The sequence below is a fragment of the Triturus cristatus genome, chromosome 3_2 (genome assembly GCF_964204655.1).
Source record: "Triturus cristatus chromosome 3_2, aTriCri1.1, whole genome shotgun sequence".
NCBI lineage: Eukaryota > Metazoa > Chordata > Amphibia > Caudata > Salamandridae > Triturus > Triturus cristatus.
The window spans coordinates 590,422,277-590,434,540 of NC_140584.1; the positions used below are offsets into that span (position 1 = coordinate 590,422,277).

Sequence of the window (12,264 nt, forward strand, 5' to 3'; positions counted from 1 at the left end):
GCCTGGCTAGGGTTCGGAAGCTGGACCCGGGATCGAGCTCCGTCCGGCGGGCCCTGGGGTGCGGGAGCCCCCCGTCCTGCAAGCCAGCCGAGGCACCTGGCACTGGGGACGGGGGTCCACCGGGGCCTGAGGAGGCTCTCCCCGGCCTGGCTGCTTTCAGAAGCAGGGACCGGGCCGGGGAGCGGGGTTGGCTGGGTTTATCCGCTCCGCTGACGGAGCGGAGTTTTCTGCCCACCCCTACAAAGGACACGCAAGTAAAGCATTCAAATGAACAATAGACTCATTTTGAAGCTCATGCAAACTACCATTTGCCTGTAGAGGCACTGAAAATACAGAATATTTTACAAAAATTCTTTAGATGAAAAAATATTGTGGTTTTGGAATATTTACCACATATCTGTTGTTTTGTCTCGAAGCAATATTAAGTATATATGACAAAGTGAAACTGCAAAAGTATTCCACAAAACTAGCAAAATATTTAAAGGGGCTACAGGTAAATCTGGATACTGCTCTGGAATTTGGTAGGATCCCACTTTCTCAGAGAAAAGCGGTTCTGGTAAGCTTATTTTTTTGTTATAACCTTAATTTAACTTATTGAAAGATCATGTTTTGAAATCTGGAGGCTGTTTCATTCTGGGCTTTCATTAGCCTGTAATAGGGAGGGTTTTTGTAGAGAGAGGCGGTTCAGTGTCTTTGTGACAGGAGAGAATCCAGTTTTAACCAGTCTATAGATTGGGTGAAATGGGCTTCTCCCCTGCCTGAGGCAGTAACCTCAGTCTGTCTTGACAAACCACATGCACCCAGCCTTATATTGTAGTGGTCTTGATTCAGGTGGCGTGTGTCACCACGCTCAGCACCCTTCTGGCTCCGTCCCAGTTCATTAAGGACCTGCTGGTTCGTGAGGTGTGTAAACACAAAGCAAGAGGGGGTTCTTTTGGAGACTAAGGCAGGCAAGCATGACCAACCCAACCAGTACAGTTTCCAAAGAAAGAAAGAAGTTTCGGTCTGTCATGTCTATTGGGGGGTCTTTCTCATACACAGTTATCCATGTACATCAGCGCCGCCAATACCCTGTGTGATCTTAGGCTGCTCTGCTGCCTCATATGCAACTGGAGAAGTTCACCTCCTACCCAAAGCTGCAGCCAGAGCCTACTGGCTGCAATTATGGTGTGATCATAGACACATCTGACCCACCCCTTTCAAGGGACAGACACCGGTGCATTCACTTAGACCCCTACTGCAGAAGAGCACAGGTAGCGATAGTAAGATATTTGTAAAAGTCACCAAGCCTAAAATCGGTGACATTTCTTAGAATGTGGCATGTTTCCACCCCTGCACAACTTTTTACTGTAAGTCTGCCCTCGGATGTCACGACAGGCCCTTTGGCTTTCCTTTTCTCTACAGGGTCTCTGATGCTGGCTGACCTGGTACAGGGTCTTTGGTGATGGCGGCGAGGCTGCCCTGGAGTCTCACTGATAACTGCTGGGTCGCCATGGGGTATCTCTGGTGATGTTTTAAACCTATCAGACAATGCAATAATAATAATGTGTCTTGTTTCCTGCCTCGTAGCGTTCAGAATCTAGGTTATTTCCAAAGCAGCCGGAGTAAGGGCCCGCAGAAGGAGGACAGGTGGGCTCTCTACCTGCTTACTGTGGCAATGCCTGCCCCTGCTGTACACATCACCCTTTGCTGTTGCTAATCGCCCCACTGCTGCTTTTATCTGTCAGCGCCTCAGCTTCCTTGTCTTGGACTCAAGTCTGTCTTAGTGCTGTTCTGTGCTGTCTTTCGCTTCCCACATCACCAGGCATGCTGCCAACTATTGCATGTCAGGTACATGCGCACACCAGCTGTGCAGCAACTCAGATCCTCAGAGACGTTGGGCCCGATTCACAGAACTAACTTAAGACAAAATCCTAAACTTACTACCATTTTCGTATTCACAGAAGGTACTTACTCATTTTGGTATTCACAGAAGACACTTACTCATTTCGGTATTCACAGAAGTTAGGAGTCCTAAGTTTAGGACTCCTAAATGCCTTCTGTGAATACCGAAAGTCTTAAAATCAGGATTTTTCTCAGTTTAGGAGTCCTAAACTTAGGAGTCCTAACTATACTACTACTAAACTGAGAAAAATCCTAATTTTAAGGCTTTCGGTATTCACAGAAGGCATTTAGGAGTCCTAAAGTTAGGAGTCCTAACTTTACTACTACTAAATTGAGAAAAATCCTTATTTTAAGACTTTCGGTATTCACAGAAGGCATTTAGGAGTCCTAAAGTTATGAGTCCTAACTATACTACTATTAAACTGAGAAAAATCCTAATTTTAAGACTTTTGGTATTCACAGAAGGCATTTAGGAGTCCTAAACTTAGGACTCCTAACTTCTGTGAATACCGAAATGAGTAAGTGCCTTCTGTGAATACCGAAATGAGTAAGTGCCTTCTGTGAATACCAAAATGGTAGTAAGTTTAGGATTTTGTCTTAAGTTAGTTCTGTGAATCTGGCCCGTTATGTTATGTGGATTTGTATAGTGCACTAATCACCCGAGAGCGTATCTTGGCGCTTGGGCAGGTGTGTAGTTGTGTGGTCCAAAAGGTGCTTATGATGTTATATTATGTTGATTTGATGTACCCAAATGGCAAACAGTGCATACACCCTTCTCATAACGGCACCAGTTTACAGTCTCATGCGTGCACTCACATGTGGCTGACATGTTGCACGCACACCCCCACCACTACTCAGTTTCAGCTCTTAGCCTCAAACACATACCCATATGTCACACAGTGAGAGCACCCTCACAATCACAGTACCACCCCACACTTTCATACACTTGTGTCTTCCCCCGCAAGCAGAAACATGCGTCCTCCGCCTCGAAAGGCTTACCTACAAGACTTAACTACATGTACCTCCGTCTTGCCTCCTTTGTCATCGGTGCCCCACCCCCACCACGCCGCAGCCTCTGATCCATCTAGGAAGTGGCTCTAAGTCTGCCAGAGCCACCTTCAGACAGTTAGTTCAGTTTGATGTGATGATTACTTAAAAGACTGTGCGTTTGATATGCTAGCATAGAATCATAGTGACATTTATACATATTCATACTTACACATACTATCAGAGACAGGCCCATGTAGAGCATATGCGAGCTATGACGTGCATATATATTATCATGGACAGGATGTGTTTGTAGCGGCGAAATGACACTTAGAAAATGCATGGTCATACTGGCACAATCACATACCATGGGTTTGCAATGACACCTTCTTATTTGTAGTGTTATTAGTATAGGGCACATGTGTTAATATTCACTTTTTACAGGTGCATAGTGATAGGTAATTACTCCTGCGCCCTGCCGCTACATCCATCAGGCCTCAGGGAGCAGAACGTAATTTGCTAAAGCACTGAGCTTTCAACAACCCATAGAATTACAACCCCGACAGACCTTCTCATCAACTACCCATACAAAAACAGACCTGACAGACCTTCACATCAACAATCCTTACAATAACAGATCTAACAGACCTTCACATCAACAATCCATACATTAGAAGACCTGACAGACCTTCTCATCAACAATCCTTACAATAGAAGACCTGACAGACCTTCTCATCAACTACCCATACAAAAACAGACCTGACAGACCTTCACATCAACAATCCTTACAATAACAGACCTGACAGACCTTCACATCAACAATCCTTACAATAACAGATCTAACAGACCTTCACATCAACAATCCTTACAATAGAAGATCTGGCAGACCTTCACATCATGACAGACATTCCCATCAACATCCATACAATAATAGACCTGACAGGCCTTCACATCAACAATCCATACAATAACAGACCTGGCAGACCTTCAATCCATACATTAACAGACTTGACAGACCTTCAATCCATACAATAACAGACCTGACAGACCTTCTCATCAACTACCCGTACAAAAACAGACCTGATCGACCTCCACATCAACAATCCATACAATAACAGACCTGGCAGACCTTCAATCCATACAATAACAGACCTGATAGACCTTCACATCCACAATCCATACAATAGAAGACCTGACAGACCTTCTCATCAACAATCCATACAATAGAAGACCTGAAAGACATTCTCATCAACAATCCATACAATATAAGACCTGGCAGACCTTCACATCATGTCAGACCTTCACATCAACATCCATCCAATAATAGACCTAACAGACCTTCACATCAACAATCCATACAATAATAGACCCGACAGACCCTCACATCAACAATCCATACAATAACAGACCTGGCAGACGTTCAATCCATACAACAATAGACCTGACAGACCTTCACATCAACAACCAATACAATAACAAACCTGACAGACCTTCACATCATCAATCCATACAATAATAGACCGGACAGACCTTCACATCAACAATCCATACAATAACAGACCTAGCAGACCTTCAATCCATACAATAACAGATGTGACAGACCTTTACATCAACAACCCATACAATAACAGACCTGACAGACCTTCACATCAACAACCCCAGACCTGACAGACCTTCACATCGACAACCCATACAATAACAGACCTGAGAGACCTTCACATCAACAACCCATACAATAACAGACCTGAGAGACCTTCACATCAACAATCCATACAATAACAGACCTGAGAGACCTTCACATCAACAACCCATACAATAACAGACCTGAGAGACCTTCACATCAACAATCCATACAATAACAGACCTGAGAGACCTTCACATCAACAATCCATACAATAACAGACCTGGCAGACCTTCACATCAACAACCCATACAATAACAGACCTGACGGACCTTCACATCAACAACCCATACTATAACAGACCTTCACATCAACATCATCCGACTGCAGTAATCGGCATGGATTTACAGACAATTGCTAGGAATGGAGTTAGAAGAGTAAATCTACCCGGACAATGGCATGGCTGGTGTGGACCATGGCAGGTCGAGTTCATGGCTGATCAGAGTCATGGATGGTCAGTGTTGTGATTATGTTGCAGTAAAGGTTTTGTCGACGTATAGGTAGTACTTCTCGGGGGTAAATATTCTCCACAGCATGTCAGACGGTACAAAACCTCTGTCTTTCTATTCCAGGCAATTCCTGTCCTGTCCACAATTCAATCATCTTTGGCAGTATTCGTTTTCGCCATTGGGAACAAAAGTTCCAGCACCATCTCTTTTAGGAGAAAAAGCTCCAAAACGCAATCATTAACAAAGGCATAACTTTCTTTTTGGTTCAGAAAGCCATACACATTGCCTATAATTTCCAAGTAAAAAAGCATATGTACTAGGAGTTGCATGGAAGCAAACTCTGAGAAATTGACACCAAAGTTGAAACAGCAAGCCTATAAAGCAACTGCACCTCCCTCAACGATTCCCTATTTGTAGTACATATCTAGAACATTTTCAATTGTTCGGTGTGCACATCCACTTCTCCCGCTGTTCCCAGGGAGAGATCAAAGCTGACCCAAATTAATTTTTCACAATTGTGAAATGCACCACCATGCAGTATTGGCTGGCTTTAAAGGATTTGTTGTGAAGATCAAAGAATAATTAGGACAGAAATTGACTTGATGGACCACATCTTTTTGGAAAATATTGCATGGTGGTGCATTTCACAATTGTGAAAAAATAAACTCTGAGAAATTATTCACCTCAATAACTATAATGGCAAAGCACTGGGGCACGGGAATTTGAGCTTTCGACAACTGCACTTTTGATGTAATAAATGCCTCTGACCTGAACTACACAACTATGAGGTTCCCAATGCACTGGGAACCAGGAAGGGGATTTAAGCCAAAATGCGCAGCTGGTAGAGTCTTTGCTAGTTTGATAATGTGTGGGTACAAGGCACATTTTTTTAAATTATGAGGGATTCTTTTCATTGCCACGATTTAGAGTGGGAGAAGGTAGGCCAATCTGTTTTTAGGGTAGACAGTCTTGAGTGCTGTTTCTTGGACGCGCTGCGGAAAACATAACAGTTTTGTTGCCCGCTCTGCCCCTGCAGACAGGAACCAGCTATATGCAAATCAGCCTTGGTCCTGGTTCAGTGCGCACTGTCAGGCCATCTGAACATGTACAACAACCCTGCCTGGTTTTCACTTATTTGGGCTTTGCCAGTAGGGTGCAGCTTGAGTCCTATGACACAGTGAGTACGGAACCCTCTCTGGGTATACGCGTCGCACGTAGGGCATCACAATGAGATAAGTAAGAAAGCGATGGATGATATGCTTCAATTCATCTCAGCCACTGGTAATTAGGAGCGCGTTCAAGCCCATCGTCATATTCCTGACCATGCCATCTCAGACGGGAAGTGGAACCAGGCATATGCAAATGAGCTATGGCACTGCTCCAGTGGGAACAGCCCATCCCGAGCTGCCAGACCAGGTCCCTCTGAATGGGAAGACAAGCAGCCCCAGACCGGTTTTAATCTCCTTATGTTTCATCAGTAATGTATAGCTTAAGTCCTGTGGCACAGTGAGCACTGGGCCCACGTCTGGGTATTCCAATTTAAACAAAGGTATCACACTGAGGAAAACTAAAGAGTGATGGATGGAAAGCTTGAATTAATCTCAGCCACTGGTCATTTCTGGGGGCAGCATTCCCAGTCCATCGTGTTTTTTTTTACAAAGTCATTACACAAAATGTCCAAAGCATTTGTGTTGGTCAGAACCTAAACCGGGCCCTAAAATACCAAATTGAGCAAACGATTAAACTATTTTAGATATTAGTGCAGCACTGGAGCCAGGGGCGCGACAACCCTTACCTCAAAGGACTTGAGCCCACTGTTGGCCTGGGCTTGACAGGGTCTTCCTGCCTGAAGGTCACCCTCATCCGAAGTATTCCACAGGCCCTTAGAAGGCCATTTACTTCTTGGTTGAAACTGCAGCACTGTGTTTTTTTGGTTGAATGTTTATTGTGCCTCCTGCCACCCTGCTGTCTCAGCTTGATAGGTGCCCTTGCAGGATAACCACCAGCAAGCAATATATCCGAGTGAGTGATTAGAAGACCAGTACACAGCAGACGTTATCTGTACACTTTCACTATAACAGAAGCTATAGATGCTGGCTCGCATCGGTTGTGCCTTTTAAAGTGAAAAACAAGGCTATGAAACTAGAATACAAATGTTAACAGTGGTTTCTCTTATTTTCATAGTGTTTTGTAACGCAAGGCTTGAAATGCTGGATTGTGGCATCAGGGTATATCCTTGTAATTAATGCAGTTGCCCTCCTTGTGTATATTCTTGCGTACACTACCAGTACGGTGCCCACGACAGAGGTGTATGGGTAAGTTGTAGGACATGGGTCTGAATCCCAGCATGTGCATGTCAGTTTTTCCTACTTTTGAGAATGATAAAATGGGTACCATTGAGCTCACTATTGAACACCTGCTATTTATAGTGCTAGAAATGGCTACATCTTATGCAGATACTGCATACTACACAAGTTATTTGATATATTTTGCAGAAACAAAACAAAGGAAGCTAAGCTTGCAATGCACAGAGGCCACAGTAGTCGGTACGGCAGCTCAGTGGTCTAATGCATTCACTTCAGATATTTATCTTTAATGCCATGGTCGCAGGTTCTAATTCTGCTGGGTCCTCTGAGCCTTTCATCTTCCCAAGGTAGATAAAACGAGTACCATTGATCTGGGAAACAATTAACATATATGGTGGCAAAGGCCCAACAAGACCTATTTAGGGTTGATGTGCACTTCACAAATGTGCCTGGCATTTCTTATTTGAAACACAAAGTGTCAGAAGTATTTATTTATTTATTTTTCTATAAAGTTTTATAAAGCGTGAACATGACCTATGAGGGTATTAGAGCCCTTTACTGATGATCAGGAGGAAGAAACAGAAAACCAAACAACAACATAATCAAGAGAGGTACAGACTGTAAGCTCACACATTGAGGAAAGTTACCTCCATAAGACCAAGCCGACCAGACGATAGACATAATCCAACATTCGAATAATAACCGTGGGTGAAGATATTGAGTCAAATTGTGAAACAGAAGCTTCTTCCACAAAGAACAGCTACAGCAATGGTGATAGGGTCTACTGCGCATCACTTCCCTGGATGATCAGCAGCACATCCAATGAGTGGACACACTGTCACTTCTGGGTAGAGTCCTGATTGGACCCATGTGGTGGCCTAACAAAGTCTCCAGTGAATTGGGTCTTTTGATGCTGCTGAGTGGACTCCTAATACCCTGCTGGAATAGACCAATGAACACCAACAGCAGACTTTACATGTGATACTGGGCGTGGAAAGTTGAAAACGACCTGCATGTGCACCAGTCAGAGCTCACGCTCTGTTACTAGCCTTGCTGATGCACAGCAGCACAAGACACACCTTGTTTACACCACTTTGTCCAAACTTCAAGCACCTCACCAAGCATGTCCAGCAGGGGCCAAACTCCAAACAGCATCCTCTCAACCAGGCACCCCAAAGAGCACCAAGGAGCTCGATACATATTAGAACATCTCACAACCCTCGAAGCATATAAAGCACTGCATAATGATGCAGTAGGACCTTGTCACTACTGGGTTAACACGCGTAATATTTCCCACAGGCCTGGCGTTGCTGGCAGGAATTGGTCTTCTGTCACTCTTAGCCTGATGTCATGTAGGATTTGATTCTGTCTTAGAACGTGAGTTTACTCCACACAGTATTCACTAGTACAACTATTTCCAGATGGTAGGGATACCTAAGTGTACGTGACCGCCTTCACGGCCACGGGCTATTCCTCAGCCATCCATTCCTCAGCCATTTTTGCTTCGAGCTCTTGCATAGATGCAGCAGCAAACACCTAAATAGGTCGTACTGCAGACGCACTCTTCCACCCAAGGCACTCCCGCATGAATAGCGTGCTACCCATCCGTAGAGTGCTTCGACTCCTCCTCAGTGGTAAAAGGTGCTATATAAATATAGTTACAATACAGTACCCTACTGATAGAACAAACACATAGCAGAGCACCATGACAGAAAAACATAGCCAAAGTAGGTTGTTGATGCCGGGTGTGCACCGCCTTAGAATATCTGGTGATGGAAAGTGTTCGACCTGTCACATTAGAATGTGTACTCTTGACCACTCTAAACCCATTCTAGGTTGCAGGCTCTTGTTACAGCTTTGCCATAGAGGTAGCCAGTTCACTAAGAGGCACCAAAGGACTCCAGCCACCGGCTAAAGGGATATACAGCTCTGAGCTGAGCGGCCTGGCCCTTGAACCCCCAGCTAGACCGCCATAGTGCTCTGAGCTGAGATCTGGCTGGAGGCAGCAAATGCCTTGAACCCCCAGCCAGAGAGCATCGCAGCTCTGAACCACCTGCGGACAGGGAGCACTGGGGACCCTGAAACCCTAGACACAGAGCCGTGCTGCCTTGAACAACACCACGGCCCTTGAACCCCTGCAGACCGCCATGTTTCTCGGAGTTGCCATTAGTCATGGGGCCCACAGGCCAGAGAGCCACGCAGCTCTGAACTGACTGGCACATGTTGGAGGCCAATATGCAATTCGTTAATTGCAAGCTGTTGCAGGCACATCGTTGAGTATTAAAAACGCAATTAGGGCTTGTCCTGTAAATGGGGTCGGGAAAAGTCAATTAATCGGGCTGTTTAGATCGTTTAAAATCAGTGCACGATTACACATCACCTTGTTAGTAAAACATCAAAAAGGGTGTCTACTGAAAAATTATTTCAAGAAACTACCGGAGGTTTGGCAAAAAACCAGAAATACTGCTCGTATATTTGGGCTGTTGTGAAAGCTAAGCAGTGGGATCTCTGAGCCTGTAGTAGCCTCTCCGTGCTGTGTCAACAAAGGAAAGGGTTGTGATATAAAGTAAGAGGCTGACAAGCACTGGTCACAGGCCGTTAAACCCGGTGAAACAGTGTATATGCAACCTTGTAAAATATTTCATATGCAGTTTAAGCAGTTTGGACACATTGTGTGAGATACACATTGCGTTGCAACATATTGCTCCAAAATTCAAATGTCCACTTCTCTTGTCTTTAAGATTTACTGCTTACAGCCTGGGTTTTTTTTGGGGGGAGGGGGGTGGGGGGGGGGGGGGGGTGGCATTAATAGAATCTGCCACAAAATATCATTAGATTCTCCATCCCCTGCCGGTGGAATGAGCATCATATATATGGTGTACCCGAGGTGGTAGACATGTCACTATCAGAGACACCTTCGTCTCCTCCAAGGTCCAGACGTGTCTCTGCCAAGCATGGCTGTGGAACAGCTGCCCAGTGCAGTGACCATGTCAGGAGGGTTTAACGCCATGGAAAAGGCACTGGACTTTCAGGCAAGGTTTAGTAGCATGACCCTTACGTGCTGTGACATTGCCTCCAGCATGTTAGAGCTAACACGTGGGCACTTTAGAGGATCTTCCCATTTCTTATATTTCCTGGTTGAATTTCCATCAGCATTGATGGACATTGGTGGATTTTTCACCCATACGATTATCTTCTAAAGATAACTCTGTAAGGAACTTCTAACGCTCTGGTGAACATCACTAAATATAGGATAGAGTATGTGGCTTAACGGCTAGACCGGTCGACCACGATTCTGGCAAACAGGGTTCAAGTCTCGGCAACAACGCTCAACATCCTGTGATTCTCACTTAATATCGCCTTGCCTAACAAAATGAATGTGTCCGTCTGTAACACAACTGGTGCTCATGTAAAGCTCTCTTATACCAGATATCTTTGGGTCAAGTGTGCGCTATAAAAAGCTTCCAAAAAATATATATATATATATGTTGGTTGTTAGTTACCCCCTTAGTTGAGGCTGCATGTCCTCCAACATAACGGATGGAAAGATCCTTAACCAATTTTGCTACGGTGGTGTTGAATCAAGCAAACACAAGATGATGGACAGAGTGCTGAAACTTGAAACCACTCAGCCCCAATCAAGAGATCTGGGTTTAATCCGTTTTTTGCTCACTATCCCAACCCAGTTTGGACCCAGCCATATGCAAATCAGTCTTGACTTTGCTCCTCATGGGAACAGTCTAGCCCGAACTGTCAGGCCAGCCCTCACTTGGATCCAATCCTCATCCAGTAGTACTCTGGTTACTGCATTTCTGTGACCGTGACTCAATCCTCTGCGAGACCAGAAAACTTCCTGAGATAAAGGTGGACATTGCACATGTAATGTTCTTTTGCGACTATACCATCACAGTCCAACGTCAACGCAGCACCTTTCCGGCGGTGAAGCGACGCTACTGCAAATTAGAGCTTACGTACTCACTGCTGTTCCCAGCACATCTCCGAGTGGTTGTGAGCGGAACCACACACTTTTCGACTCGCCTGATGAGGCTTGGCACTGACTGGAACCCTATGGCCTTCAAGCCGCTGGTACACCGAGACCCTGCGCTGCTGTGGATCGGGCACACACTGGAGGTGGCAGCCATCGCTCTGGATCGCACCAGTCTTCGGTCCCTAACTCTGTGCCTGATTTAGAACAGATATTATGGAACGTCGCAAAGCGTAGCAACAGACTGCTGCGCTCACAGACAAAATGAGACATTCAAGCCCTGCAAATGACTTGCCCCAATCTTCCAGCGATGAGAGTTCTGTTGCCACCTGACCCTTCTGGGTGAACTCCGTGCGCCATCCAGAGGCGACTCCACAAACAGCTGATGACATTATTTGATCTGCCATCTGCCCTGTCTAGCATTCGCCCATCATGCGCAGCGTGAGGTATGGTCACCCAGGACTCGCTTTAATCTCTAGCACCCCATGGACACAAGGTGAGCTGAACCGCTATGCTCCTTCTCTTCACAACTTCCTTTCTTTCCCATAGAAAATATTGACGCAGTTGGTCTAGCTGGAATTAGTCTATTACTCTCTATAGGCACTCACTGTTGATTACACTAGGGGAATTAACTGCCTCTTGTGTCTGAGCTGACCCCCCCCTGCAAAGAGTTTTTGATCAGAACAACAAAGAAAGCGGCCCTACAAAAAAGGATCAATGCCAACGCACTCCACAGCAAGGAACTTTTCACCATGGTCAAATAATTCGCCAGACCCAGAAGAGAAACAGCAGACATTCCCCCCCCCCCCTCCCAAGACCTCTGCAACAACCTCAGTACCTACTTCCACCGAGAGATCAAGGAGATGTACGACAGCTTCGACAGCCTCGATACCCAAGACCCTCCCACCCCACCCACCACACCCTACGACACCAGACACAACAAACCCTACTCAGCTGGACCCACCTCACAGC

The 12,264-nt window shown here is 45.4% G+C and overlaps 1 protein-coding gene across 15 annotated transcripts in view; it reads left to right on the plus strand.

Moving 5' to 3' along the window:
- The window catches only part of LOC146857785 (myotubularin-related protein 9-like), a 452,543-nt gene that overhangs the window by 354,430 nt on the left and 85,849 nt on the right, over positions 1–12,264 (plus strand). For 7 of the 15 annotated variants that reach the window (XM_085648401.1, XM_085648400.1, XM_085648404.1 and 4 more), the window contains one exon: positions 1,570–1,629. The exons of 7 other annotated variants lie outside the window; for them this stretch is intronic. In XM_085648401.1, the coding sequence (XP_085504527.1) occupies positions 1,570–1,629 (60 nt within the window). Of the gene's footprint in view, positions 1–1,569; positions 1,630–7,185; positions 7,317–12,264 lie in introns of all 15 variants that reach the window. One more of the 15 variants, XM_085648414.1, reaches the window with a different exon arrangement.